Raw genomic sequence first — 13396 nt, forward strand, 5'->3', positions numbered from 1 at the left:
TTCCCCCTTAAATAGCTGTTTATTGGCAGTAGGCTGGAAACGGTGGAGTTAGCGTACACAGACAACACCAGGCACCAATGTCACAAGGAGGCAAGAGTGACGGGAAAGAGCAGCCCGGAGCCCCAGATGAACCCCCTCTTCTTCAAGAGTGAGTGTGGGAGGGGACGGGGCCTGGAGTGTTGAGGGGGCAGCCTTAGAACACGTCGGCTTAGTAGGCGTGGTTAGAGATGAAGAGGGACTCGCTGGCTGCAGCCCCTGCCTTACCACTTGGGGTGTACTTTCCTTGGCAGGCAAGGCTGTTGGCCTAAGAGGGGAAAGGAGCCAGAGTGAGAAGGTCCCTTCTCAGAATCCCATCCACCCCAGCACCCTGCCCGCCTCCTGACCCATCCTTACCAGGGCTCGCTTGACATATTCTTCCTGGGCAGCCTTCAGGTTCTCCTTCTTTCCACCCCAGGCCTTCAGGGCAGAGGCCTGCAGGGCTCGGCCATAAGAGAAGGTCAGGGCCCACGGCTTCAGCAGGGGGCACTTGTTGATGGCATTGAGGTTGATGGATGCCTCCTCCTCACTCTGGCCTCCGGACAGGAAGGTGATCCCTGTAGAATGAGGGGGTGACATGGGGAGAGGGGTTATAGTCAAGCAACCCAGGGGACTGGAAGGAGGCCCTAGAAGCTGACCTGAAAATCAAGACCACATGGGCACAAGGATCACGGCTAAGTCCATCTACCTCCCAGAGGTCAAGATGAGGAATGGGTCTCACCAGGGACAGCGGGGGGCACTGTGCGGCGCAGCGCCGTGACAGTTGCCATGGCAATCTCCTCGTGAGAATATTTCTGGGTGCAGGCGTGGCCTGGGGTTACCATATTGGGCTTCAGCAAGGTGCCTTCCAGGTAGATGTGGTGGTCACTCAGAGCCTTGTAGACAGCAGCCAGCACCTACAGCAGGGTGGGACCGAAGTGGGGTGAGGTGGAGTTGGGGGATGAGGGTCACCCCAGGGGCCCCGGCCCAGCTCCCTAGCCCACCTCACTGCCCAGGCAGGCAGGCCACCTACCTTCTCGGTTACATACTGACAGCGTTTCAAGTCATGGTCCCCATCAGGGAGGATCTCGGGCTCCACGATGGGCACAATGCCATTCTGCGGGGTGAGGGAAGGGTAGCAGTGAGGCCTCCTAACCCAGAGCCCCGCCTCCAGCCCTCCACAGCTATTCACCAAGATCTTATCCCCAGGACTCCTGGCTACACAGCCCTCCCCACTTCAAAACAGATTGGAGGAGATTAGCTGTCTCCACAGATCCACCCACATAATGCCTCTTCTGCCCTTCTGCTTGCAGAGCCCTTCGTGGACGCAAGCCTGGAGCTTGGTGAGGATTCGGAGCCTTGGGGTAAGCTGGCAGGTGGGTGGCGGGGTAAGCTGGCAGGTGGGTGGCAGGCCAGCTGCCACACTGGAATGGAATTAGGTGGGACGTGGCCTGCTGGGGACCTACAGGCCCACCTGCTGGCAGATGCTGGCGTAACGCGCCAGGACGTTGGCGTTTTCCATGATGGCAAGGGAAGAAGGGGTGTGCTCCCCGATCTTCAGCACGCAACGCCACTTGGCAAAGTCAGCTCCGTCCTTCTTATACTGGGCACAGCGCTCCGACAGCCCATCCAGCCCTGAAGAGGGGATGGAGGGGTCAGAGCCAGCCAGCGGAGGGGGCAGGTGGCTCCCACATGGCCTGGGCACCCAGAGGGGTACTGACCAGGGTGGGCTGGTTGGTAGGGCCAAGAGCTAAGCGGTTCTCACCTTGGGTGGTAGTCTCGCCATTTGTTCCTGCCAGGGGCACCACACCTTTGTCTACCTGCGGGGGTGGAGGGCAACAAGATAGGATGGGAGATGGTCTCTGGTGCCCTTTTTTCAATCTTTGATCAGGGAACTAGATCTCACACGCCGCAACTAAAGAACCTGTGTTCCGCAACGAGGATGGAAGATTCCGTGTGTCGCAATGAAGACCGAGCACAGCAGATAAACAGTATTTAAAAAACTACAAAAACTCTTGCTCTACAGCCTTTTTCTCCTCTGTAGCCCCACCCTGTCCCAGCTTTACTTCATCTCTCAAGTATCCTTCCTGGTTTGCCAGTGTTTCACTTAGCCATGGTATCTGGTCCCAAGAGGCAAGATACACACAGATAAGCTTGAATTCTACCACTTACTAAGTGTGAGCAAAGCACTTCATGGCCTTGAGCTTCTGGTTTTTCAATGATATAAACATAACCTGTGGCTTTTAAAGTCACAAAGATGAAAATGCCAAGCAAGTCCCATAAGTTACTGGCTTCTTACACACAATTTGGAGGCGATCAGGGCAGACTCCACCCAAGTCTCCCCACCCAGTTCATCCCCACCACGACCCCTGCCTGTTATCCTGGATTTCCTTGCCCCTCATCCATCTCACTGGGCTTCCCAGGTGGTGCTAGTGGTAAAGAACCCGCCTGCCAATGCAGGAGACACAAAAGACGCAGCAGGTTCAATCCCTGGGTGGGAAAGATCACCCGGAGGAGGACATGATAACCCACTCCAGAATTCTCGCCTGGAGAATCCCATGGACAGAGGAAGCTGTGGGCCATGGTCCATAGGATTGCAAAGAGTCGGACATGACTGAAGCGACTTAGCACATGCACATTCGTCTCACATCTCCCACCCCAAGGCCTAGCCCCCTCACCTTGATGCCCACGACGCCGCCCTTGGCTTTGATAACTTGGGGGAAGGGACGCCCATCATCGGCCTTCTGGTAGAGCGTCTCGTGGAAGAGGATGACGCCCCCGATGCAGGGATTCACGCGGTCGTCGGCAGTCAGCAGCAGTTGGCGGTAGAAGCGCCGGTTCTCCTCAGTGTTCTCGGTGCCAATGGACTGCAGTCGCTTGGCAATGCTCCCTGGAGGAAAGCATCACATGGGAATTAAAGGGGTCAGCCCCTCAACCCCACCCCGGACCCTCCTCCCCCTGTGCCCTGCCCGCACCAGTGGACTCATCTGCGGCCAGGATGCCCTTGCCCGGAGCCACAATCCGGTGAGCGATGTCACAGAGCTCCTTCTTCTGCTCCGGGGTGAGTGCTGGGTATTGGTGGGGCATGGTGCCTGTCAGTGCCTGGGCGGAGGAGACACATGGGGGAAGGCTAGTTAGTGGAGTCTTCCCCTGGTCTCCCAACCAGCAGGGCCCCTTGCCTGGAGGTCAGGGGAAAGGCTCCCTACCTCCCCTGCCCAACTCCCGGCAGGTATCGGGTCACTTCCTGCCCCAGGCTCTCCCTTACACCCAACTTCCCTATAGTAGGCCTGCCTCCTGTACCTTTCCTAACTCTGTTTGTTTCTGGGTGTTACCCAGCTGAGGGTGGGGTTGTATATTGGCATCTGGCCTAAAGGAATAGGCCAGAGCCATGGACAGGCAGGTCATGTGGAAGCTGGACCCTTCTGGCTTGCGCTGTGCCATGGGGGTCACCTTGCCTGGAAGCAAAACCAAACCGGAGTATTTTGGAATTAGAAGTTGTGCTGAAGGCAGAAGGCCCAACCTCCTCATCTGTAAGAAGCCAGAGAAGGGGAAAAGGCTGTTTCAAGCCACACAGCAACCCAAGGGCCTGATCTGAGATTAGAACTCAGATCTCTGGCTGCGACAAGAGTGTTCCTTCCAATCCACCTGAGATCCCAGGGCTGGCCCAGGCTCCATTGCCTCAAGGACACCCCAAGGTCAGGCTGCTCCCCCCAAGGTGGGGGAGGATGTTAGGAAAAAAGTGGTGGTATGGGGTGGTCCTCGGAAGCCCAGAAAAGGGCGGCGGAGGAAGCCTAGCCCGGGGTGAGGGTGGGGGGAGGAAAGGAGTGAGGGTTGCCCTCACTGCTCATGCAGGGTAAGAGAACGTGGAGGAGAGGCAAGCGCCCCACCCCTTCCCCTGAAAATGCTCCTGTCTGCTCCGCGGCTGCAGCTGTTCCAGGCTCAGAATCAAGGTCACCCGATAAGGAAAGATAGGGAAAGTGTTAATGGGGCATCATGCGCTGCCAAGGGATTTCCCCTCCTGGCCAGGGGCACCCGTCTCCCAGGACAGGGACCAACCACCCGCTTTTGGGAACCCTGAGGCAGTAAATGAGCTGGCTCCCACCCCTCGATGCCTCCTAGGATCCCTGCAGAGGCAAAGGGGCCATCATCTTTGCACCCGGAGTCCTAACAAGAAAAGGGGAGCGAGGAACGGCCCTTCATCTTGCCTGGCTTCCTTCCTCCCCGCTGTGACTCAGCGCGCGGAGCGGTCGCTACGTTGCGCAGCAAACCCAGGGAGCTCAGGCTGGAAGAGTCCGGGAGGCCCGGCTGGGAGCAAATGTGTGGGTGGTGGCGGAGGAGGAAGATGCTGGGGCCGCGTTGGGGGGCTCCGTGCGGACGCCCGACCCGCGTCTGCCCCCGGGATCCTTCTCCACGACCCCCTCCCTGACCTTCGCACGTGGCGAGAGGCGCTCACCTGGCACAGGAAAGGGGCGGGCTGGCGGGGCGCAGCGGTGGAGGGCTGGCGGAGTGGACTGAGGGGGCGAACGCGGCAATCGTCACCAGGACTCTGGTTCGGCGGCGCGTTCCAAGAGGAACGCAGCCTATTCTACTCCCGAGGCGGGGCGCAGGGGCGGGCGGGCAGGAGGTGGTTCCCGGCCTTATAAAGGCACCGCTCCGCCCCTCGCCGGGTTTTTCCCTTTGCAGGGGGCCGGAGGCGCCCAGGCGTCCAATGGCAGGCGAGGAAGTGTGCGAAAGGCCGCCCCCGAAAGGCGAAGCCGGGAGGCGGCGCTTGGGCGGGGACTGTCCGGCGAGAACCCGAGCCCTTCCCCCTCGTTCCCCCTCGGACGTGACTCGGGCCACATCCCGCGGGTCGCCAGGGCCCTCCCCTCCCTCCTCTCCTCTCCCGACCCCCCTCCCCTCCTCCTGGCGTGCTTCGGGGCGCCGTGACTCAGCCGATTTTTGGGCCCCGGAGGAGATGAGAATGGGGTGGGGTCGGAGGAAAAGCGGGTGGCAGAGCCCGAAAATAGCGAGGCTCAGCTTCCCTCCCGCAGGCCTATCGGGCGGCCCGGGGCAGCCCCAGCTTCCGGCGGCACTGAGGCAGCGAGTGTCACATTGTAACCGAATGCAGGGGCCCGGCGACTGCCCGCCCCGGCTCAGGAGAGGGCGGCGCGGGCAGGCTCCCGGAGCGCAAGCCGGCGGCAGTTCCGGGTGTCCCGCCCGGCGGGTATCCCCGCCGCGTCCGCGCTCCATCCCGGCAGGTCCGGCTCCCGGGATCGGGAGAGCCAACGTGGCCCGCGAGTGCGCACGCGCCCGCCGCCCTCCCGCGGAAGCCGGACTCGGCGGGAACCCGCTCGGGCCGCCACTCGGCCCGAGCAAGTCTGGGGATGTGAGACCAGAGTCCTTGCAAAATTCCCTGGCGCCGACTTCCCTCTCCAAAATCAAATCCGTCCCCGGCTGTCGGCCTCCCAGATCCTTTCTGAGCCTCCCCATCCTACCGGCCGGGTCTCCCCTCTTAAATCCCGGAGCCTTCAGCCCAATTCCAACCCTGCTCCGTCCGACTGGCGCCCACCTGTGAGGAGGAAGCCAAAGGAGCGGGCGAGCCTGGTCAGCAGCGAGTGAGCCAGGCCCCGCCCGGGCTGGGTTATAAGGCAGCTACCCCCTCCCCCCAACCGACCTTCTCCGGTGACCCCTGCCCTTTGCTCGCCATAGATCCCCTGGCAGGGACCTATATTTAGGGAAACCTGAAGCCCCTGACATTCAGGCCAGCGTGGGGCCTAAAGTGAAGGATGGGGAAGAAGCTTGTGGGCCTGCCTATTTTGGGGGTGGGGGGAAGGGCCCCCTGCCCACTCACCGGTACTTCAGAGATTTCTTCCTTGGAAATCCAGACTGAGGCCCTCAACAGGCTGTCGAGAGAAATAAATCTCTGGACAGCGATCTGTGAGGAAGGAAGGAGGGGTAAGAGGACTCAGACCTGTGGCCTTCCTTGCCTCCTCCTCAGATACCCCCTCCCCTGACTCTGGGCCTCACACGGGCTGTCCTGATTCTTCAGAGGCAGAGCACACAGGCAGGCACTACACTCACACCTCAAAATAACCAAGAGTCCATGGACAGGGTGTGCCTGGGGTAACCCTACATCCTGATAGTCAAGGCTCAAGTTTGTCCCATGCTCTGGATGGTGAGCAGTGTCCCCCAACCTCACCTTCAAATATGATCAGTTACTTGGGGAGGGGGAGTCAAGGGCAGGGGGACCTGCTGGAGCACCAGCCCCTCTCTCTTCTGGCCCTGCAAAGGGGCTGCCGTCCTGCTCGCCAAGGGCTCTGTGAGTCCCGCTCTGCAGGGAGCCAGGCTCTCCACTGCTGGTTCCCAGGTCGGTGAGCTGGGCAGGCCATTTGTGGTTCCAATGGCCTGGAGAAAGGTGTCCTGAGTCCCCTCAGGGAACAGGGCCTGTGGCCCCTGGGGGCTGGCCACTCTCCAAAGAGCAAGGACCCGGGATCGTCATCGGAGCTTGATCTCAAAGCAAAGGCAGTTGAGGCTCTGGCAGTCAGGAAGTTGGCACGCGCAGGCACAGTCGCAGAGCGGGCAGCAGTGAGGGCAGCGAGGGGCCCAGTCCTGCGGGAGAGGAGGGTGGGGTGAGGGAGGTGGGCGAGGGAGGGGGACCAAAGCCTGGAGCTGTTTCCTTTTCAAGGGAGAAGGGAACAGAGAGGCCTGGAAAGTCCCACTTGCCCAGTGGATCAGAGGGTACCATCCACCACTCATGGGAACAAATCAGCTCCTTGTGATGTTGAGAAATTAGCCAGGAGGCAATGTTCCTAACAACTGGAAGGAGCTGGAAGAAGCCATTTGTGGGGGAGGTCATTTCTTCTAGGCTTCCCAGTTGGCACTAGTGGTAAAGAATCTGCTTCCCAGTGCAGGAGACGCAGGAGACTCTGGACACTCGAGTTCCATCCCTGGGTTGAGAAGAGCCCCTGGAGGGGGGCATGGCAACCCACTCCAGTATTTTTGCCTGGAGAATCCCATGAACAGAGGAGCCTGGCAGGCTATATAGTCCATGGGGAAGCAAAGAGTCAGACCCGACTAAAGCAATTTAGCATGCATGCACATCCTTTCTTTCTTCCCATCTTATAGATGAGGAGACTGAGGACCAGAGATCAGTTAGCCCTGGCCCCACCCTTACACCCCAATGTTCAGCTCAGAGATGGTTCTATACCCTTACGACCTCATATAATTGCAAGTCATTAAGACAGGGAAAGCACACACACTCTATGATGAAAACCACCTGCTGGTTTTGTGGATTTCTTTCTTGGCCTGAGACCAAGCTGGCTGTCATTCACCCTCCATTTCTGAGCACCTACTCTGTGCCAGGCACAGACTGTGTCCATGAATGATTTTAAAGTCTTTCTAGTTTTCCTGAAAAATGGTAATTTTCATATTTAATTTTTTTTTTTACTATTTAAAGGGAGTCACATTTCTTTATCAGAATCTTGAGTAGAGGGCCTCCTTACAAAAGAGGAAATGAAGGTTCAGAGAGGGAGTGATCATGCAAAGGAATATATTAACTAGGGAAGGGGGCTGGGATAGGTCTGGGCCTGCCTGCTTCCAGCCCTGAGATCCCGCTTTGATCCCACTGCTTCCCAGGGCGGTGAATACCAACTTCTTTCAAGCTTGCCTAAGGCAGGGACAATTCACCTATCTCCACTGACCTACCAGGGGACTCAGGCTCAGCAGGTGCCTGAAATACAAATGAACGTTGAATGAATGAATCAATCAAAGCATGTCATTTTTCCCTCTAGGCAAAGAAGAGGGGAGGCAGAAAGTCTGCCTCTCATGGAATAGGAACAGCATGTCCTTAGAGACAGGAAGGGAGAACCGGTCTGCTCCAGTCCACTCCTCTCCTGCCGTGGGACACGGACGATCTGCCACTGCTCCAGGCATGGACTGGAGTCAGGCCAAGTGGCTGGAGTGGGTCACACCCAGGATGGGTGACAGAAGATTGGCTCCTTGAGGCCTGAGGCAGGGCTAGTGACAGTCACAGTTGCACAGCTCAATCAGACTCCGGGCCAAGCCAGGAATAGGGAAATGACCTTTAGAAGAGCTGAGGTTTTGGGGTGCGGTGTCAGATGACTGGTGAGATCAGATATCACTAGGGGCTCCGGTGAGGGGAGGGTGCATTGGCCCCTGCCAAAAGAATTCTCTAGGAGGAAGCAGAAGTATATCATGGCGGAGGGGAGAGAGCGAGGCGGCTTCCTTGTGTGTGATGGGGTGTGGTTTGGGGGCGTCTCTGGGGAGTCCTGCTCGGGGCTGAAGTCAGCTCTGTGGAATTTTGGAGGACTGCACCGTCAATCTGTGTGCAGAACTGGGGGCTGAGAGAGGCCACACTGCCCTCACCTCAGAGAAAAGGGTATTAAAAGCATTTCTTGGCTCTGGCCCCCTGGCAGGGTTTGGCTCTAGTCATTAAGAACTAGCTAATGGATATTTCGACTCTTGCCGGCAGCCCTGTGGCTTCTGCAAGGAACCTGCTTTTTAAGCCCTTTTTAAACAAGGGCTCTGCATGACCGTTAACCCTCGTATTTCTCTAGTTTTTCACTCTGATTTCTTTCACTCTGGGGTTGTAAAGGCCGGCCATCGTTACTGTTTGGAGCTCGGGGTTTGAATCTAATTCAGGCCCAGGTTTGGCCGATTTGTGATTTGACCCTCAGTTTTCTCATCTCTTGGAGAAGGGAATGGCAGCCCACTCCAGTATTCTTATCTGGAGAATTCCACGGACAGAAGAACCTGGCAGGCTACAGTCCATGGGGTCGCAAAGAGTCGGACACAACTGAGCAATTAACACACACACACACTTTTCTCATCTCTGAAATGGATTTAGGAAGTAGAACACCTCCTTCACAGGGTCACTTGGGGAATCAGTGGAAGGCATGAAGCATGGTGCCTGGTACACAGTGAGTTCTCACCAAGGGGAGCTCTTCTGGTCACAGCTCTCACCCTTGAGCAGTATGATGAATACATATGTTGCACTCTAACCCTGCACTCTAACCCTGGTGTATGTGTCTGCCATGTAAGAACTTGCTAAAGATTCGCAAATTTCAATCTCATTCCAAATCTACTGGGCATGGGGCCCGGATGCCTGGCTTTCTGTTTAAGTCTCATCCCTGCTTTTGATCACACCCGGCGCTTAAGAACCAGAACTGTCCCGGATTGCATCATTTCTCACACTCGAATGTCACTGCCTACTTATTTCTCTCTGTCCTTTGCAGGAATGTAAGCCCCATGAAGGTTAGGGCCACACCTATCTTGTTTCCACTGCACCCCCAGGGCCCAGCACAGTTCCTCAACAGTAACTTCAGAAGTCTTTGGTAGTGTGAAGTGTTAGTCTCTCAGTTATGTCCGACTCTTTGTGACCCGGTGGACTGTAGCCTGCCAGGCTCCTCTGCCTATGGAATTCTCCAGGCAAGAATACTGAAGTGGGTAGCCATTCCCTTTCTCCAGGGGATCTTCCCAACCCAGGGATTGAATCTAGGTCTCCTTCATTGCAGGTGGATTCTTTATTGTCTGAGCCACTAGGGAAGTCTCAACTCTTTGGTAAGTGGATAAATAAATGAATGAATGAATTAGGCCCTCATGACACACTTGTGAAAGATGTAGCGCAGTTGAGTTTCTCCCATAGAGAGAAAGAGAAACCTGGGTTTTTGTCTTGGCCCGGCTTGAGGCCTCTGTGTGCCCCAACTTCTACAGCTGTGAGAGGCAAGGGCTTTGGAATATTTGCAATTGCTTTTGGTACCATAAGGAAACTGAAGAATACAGAGGCCTTACTGTGCTTTGTGGAAAGACAGCCCAAGGATGGAATGACCCCACCCCACCATTCATTATTCTAGAACCTGTCCCGGCTCTGGCAGAAGCTGGGTAGGATCAGGCCCTGTAGTTCTCCTGGCTTGGATGCCCCGCAGCCCTGGAGGGGGCAGTGAGAGGAGTCAGTCCCTCCAGACAGCACACCTCATTCTCAGGGAGGAGGAGAAGCCCTTGACCACTCCCTTCCTACAGACAGAAGGTGAAGGGAGTGGGGTCCCCAGGGCAGGGAACAAGAAATCATTTGTAAATAAGCATTTTCTGTAAAATAGGAGGTTGGAGGACCCAGGGTCTTCTCCTTTTTCCCCTTGATCCCTGGAGCCCAAGCCCTGGGCCTCGTCTCTGCGCTACTCCTGAGAAATCAGAAGCAGATTATATCTGAAAGAGGAGAACTCCTTGCCCTGCAATTGATTTTGAAACTCAAAACTCCTTGCAGGAATTTGCAACTGCAGTCTGCCCAAGTTCTGCTTGGGCTTTTCCCCTCACTCTTACCTCCCTAGGGAAGGTCCCCATTTCAAGGGCAGGAGCTTTGCTGTCTAAATCTCTGAGCCCAAAATAAGCATGGCCTAGGAAGGTGGTCAGTGACACTTAACATCTTTAAAGCCACAAATGCAAAAACAGCCTGTCCTCTGTGAGCCAGGCTTCTCCCTGAAGGTTCTGTTTCAACACACGATGGAGCGAGTTGCTCTGCGAGACTGTCCTGTGGAACACTGGAGAAGCAACTAAATGCCCCTGAGCCAAGTTATGCCCCCTGCAAAAGGAGGTTAAAAGAATGGACGGGTAGCCAAGGTGTGATGTCAGGTTAAAAAGGGCAAGTGGCAGTTGGGAGGAAACAGTAGGTGTGGCATACATTTTGTAAAAAAGATTTATGTGGTTGCACCAGGTCTTAGCTGTGGCATGTGAGATCTAGTTCTCTGACCAGGGATCGAACCTGGGCCCCCTGCACTGGGAGTGCAGTCTTAGCCACTGGACCACCAAGGAAGTCCCTGTGGCATACATTTTTACCCACAGTGAAATACAACAGTGATATCACTGTATGTGTATTAGTATATAAGGGACACACACCAAACATAGTAACCTTGGTTAGCGGGCTGGCTTATAAAGTAACTTGTACTTTCTATGTATTTCTACATGTATACTTTGTAATCAAAAAACATATGTACATATGAGTTTTAAAAATACCCAGCTCTGGAGATTGTTAATGAAGTTGCACAGTATCTAGAACATTGTACTCACTCCAAGAACAGAAGGAGCTCTGTCTGCTTTAACTACCATTTTCAGAGGTCGCAGTATGCCCTGCATGTTACATAGGTCACCCTTCTCCAGCTACTGCCCTGTTCTTCTTTCTCCAAGTAGCTTTCGTTACCAGAAAATATCTGATATGTTGTTGTTTTCGCCTGTCTCCACCTGACCCAGTACCTGGAACTAGGCCTGGCCTAGAATAGGTGCTCCGTAATAAATTTTGTTGAACCGAAAAAGAAAAAAAAAAACGAATGCACTGAGAGTACCAGGATCAGGACTCAGGGGCCAGGGGCCAGGACGAGAACTCACAGCTTCGGCGGGCTGGGGGCAGCAGGCATCCAAGTAGCGGGCTGCGCTGGGCAGGGGGAAGTCACAGGCTTCAGCGCAGGTCTGGCAACAGTCTTGGGGCCTGGAGGCGCCTTGCTTCCTGCAGGGAGAGCTGCAGTCTGTGCAGCAGCCCTGGGCCTAGGAGAGGGCACCGCTCAGGATCCCGGCCAGGTGGCGGGTTGGGAGGGACAGCTGAGTCTCGGTTTTGGAGAGAGGAGCCAGAGAAGATTCAGCTGGGGAGAGGAGAAGAGGGTCTCCTGGCCCAGGTGAGAGGCCGATATGGAGACTAAATGGCAAAGGTGTCTCAGGGTAAGAGCCTGCAAATGGGGGGACAGGCTGACCTCTTCCCCTGTCAGGGCCCACCCTCCAGCCCCCACCAGGCCCCTCACCAGCAGGCAGTGCCTGGTCAGCAGCACAAGACCCAACAGCAACAGATAGATGCCCACGGAGAGCACGACGATGGCCGGGATGGGGAGCAGCAGGGAGGGGCCGCTGACGGGAGCCGGGGTTGGATTCCACGGGCTAGAGGAGGCCTGGACAGCACAGGAAGAAAGGGTGACGAGACGTGGAAGGGCTGTGGGGACACGGAAACACCAGGAGGGACAAAGGAGGTAGCTGGGAAACAGGGAGGAACAGCCACCATGTGGTGCGGAGAGAGTAATAGGGCTACACTGTCTGGGCCAGGAAGAGCCCCTGGAGAAGGACATAGCAACATGCTCCAGTATTCCTGCCTGGGAAATCCTATGGACAGAGGGGCCTGGTGGGCTACAGTTCATGGGGTCGCAAAGAGTCGGACACGATAGCAACTAACATCTTCATCTTCGTCTTGTCCCCAACCCTGCCTTTTCTCTCGTCATCCCCATTTCAGCGCCATCAGAGACCTGTTGGTCATTCTAGACTTTTCCAAGACTTATCGCTCTTCCTTTCAGAATGCCTCTCCAAACAGACCTCTTGTCTCTGTTTCCGTTGGACTACTCTACCACCCTTCAGCCCACAGTACTGGTCTCTGTCTTGCACTCTGCAGTTATGCTCCTTTCCATACCAGCTGTCCTTGAGTATCCCTCCCTCCCTGACAGTCCATCAGTGGCTCCCACTGACTCGGTCCAAACTTCTTATCTCAGTGACAAAGGCTCTAGTCTAGCTCTGCCTGCCTCTCCCTCTGTCCTCCATTATACTCCAGCCATACTGAAGTCCTGGCAATTCCCTGGCCTCTCTTTCACATCCACGTCTCTGCCCACGCTGTTCCTTTTTCCTGGGATGCTTTTCCTCCTTGATTTCCTAACTCCTCATCTTGCCAGAGTGTGGAGTGCCCTGCCTTGGCAAGGCCACCCCTGCACTCTTTCTGTCTCACAGCTCTTGTCCTGAGCTGGAAGGGTCTATATTGGGTAAAGAGCTCCAGTCCAGGCGCCAAGGAAGGCAACGTCAGGGTAAGTTAGGGGTGCCGAGGGGGCCGCGCCAGAGAGGAGTACGGGGCCTAAGACTCACGTCCATGGAGCAGGACACCGCCGGTCAGTCCAGGAGCTGCAGGGGAGAGAAAGTCCTGGGCCTCAATGACTGAGAGGGGCCATTGGGCTCGGGTGCCCGTTCTCCTCCTCCCATTTCCCCTTTGGGGAAACTGAGGCCCAACGATGGTCTCTGGTCCGAACAGTGAGGATCGCGGGTATGGGACAGCACCTTCTTCGAAGGCCCCAGCCCGACCCTCCGTTTTTCCCTAAACCCCGGGCTCCCTCCACCGACCTAACCCCATCACCTGCGCCCTCGGGGCCACAGGCAGGTCACGGATTCCGCGTCTTTCCCGCTCCAATCCGCCGTGGCGGCTGCACCGCCCAGAGGCCTCCCGCCGCTTCTCGCTGTTGCCATGGAGATGAGAGCACAGCTCCTACGGCGGCCGCCCAGACCCAACATTCCTTCTCCGCGCCTCGCTTCCCTCTTCCTATCTGTGGGCACCAATTCTTTGTAGTAGCGATCCGCTGGACTTTCCCGCACTTAC

General features: G+C 56.3%; 2 protein-coding genes across 10 annotated transcripts in view; both read right to left on the reverse strand.

Moving 5' to 3' along the window:
• Window positions 1-5923, reverse strand: ALDOA (aldolase, fructose-bisphosphate A). 4 transcript variants are annotated; one of them, XM_061401572.1, is made up of 10 exons: window positions 4469-4558; window positions 3316-3470; window positions 2991-3117; window positions 2694-2905; window positions 1781-1835; window positions 1490-1650; window positions 1049-1132; window positions 758-932; window positions 394-593; window positions 1-304 (listed from the first exon to the last, which is right to left on the reverse strand). In XM_061401572.1, the coding sequence occupies exons 2-10, from the start codon at window positions 3454-3456 to the stop codon at window positions 209-211; spliced, it is 1251 nt and encodes a 416-aa protein (XP_061257556.1). In that variant the 5' UTR covers window positions 3457-3470; window positions 4469-4558; the 3' UTR covers window positions 1-208. The 4 variants fall into 4 exon arrangements, with proteins under 4 accessions (XP_061257556.1, XP_061257557.1, XP_061257559.1 ...); XM_061401573.1 differs by lacking the exons at window positions 3316-3470; window positions 4469-4558 and adding an exon at window positions 5846-5923; XM_061401575.1 differs by lacking the exons at window positions 3316-3470; window positions 4469-4558 and adding an exon at window positions 5564-5671.
• The window catches only part of LOC133238455 (keratin-associated protein 10-6), a 21183-nt gene continuing 10847 nt past the window's right edge, over window positions 3061-13396 (reverse strand). For 2 of the 6 annotated variants that reach the window (XM_061401594.1, XM_061401595.1), the window contains exons 5-11: window positions 12892-12927; window positions 11796-11939; window positions 11389-11544; window positions 6194-6603; window positions 5846-5929; window positions 5490-5563; window positions 3061-3117 (exon numbers count right to left, since the gene is read on the reverse strand). In XM_061401594.1, the coding sequence (XP_061257578.1) occupies window positions 6490-6603; window positions 11389-11544; window positions 11796-11939; window positions 12892-12897 (420 nt within the window). In that variant the 5' untranslated portion in view covers window positions 12898-12927 and the 3' untranslated portion in view covers window positions 3061-3117; window positions 5490-5563; window positions 5846-5929; window positions 6194-6489. Of the gene's footprint in view, window positions 3118-5489; window positions 5564-5845; window positions 5930-6193; window positions 6604-8075; window positions 8186-11388; window positions 11545-11795; window positions 12862-12891; window positions 12928-13143; window positions 13249-13396 lie in introns of those variants that run through there. The other 4 variants (XM_061401597.1, XM_061401598.1, XM_061401592.1 and 1 more) reach the window with 4 other exon arrangements.

Source organism: Bos javanicus, chromosome 25 (genome assembly GCF_032452875.1).
Source record: "Bos javanicus breed banteng chromosome 25, ARS-OSU_banteng_1.0, whole genome shotgun sequence".
Classification (NCBI taxonomy): Eukaryota; Metazoa; Chordata; class Mammalia; order Artiodactyla; family Bovidae; genus Bos; species Bos javanicus.

Excerpts from the sequence above, each read along its gene's own strand:
- ALDOA (XM_061401572.1), bottom strand. The coding sequence starts at position 3,456 with ATGGCACAGCGCAAGCCAGAAGGGTCCAGCTTCCACATGACCTGCCTG. Across the intron at positions 1,133-1,489 it reads ACGCCAGCATCTGCCAGCAG|AATGGCATTGTGCCCATCGT; the intron begins GTGGGCCTGTAG and ends CTCACCCCGCAG. Across the intron at positions 933-1,048 it reads GTCAGTATGTAACCGAGAAG|GTGCTGGCTGCTGTCTACAA; the intron begins GTAGGTGGCCTG and ends ACCCTGCTGTAG.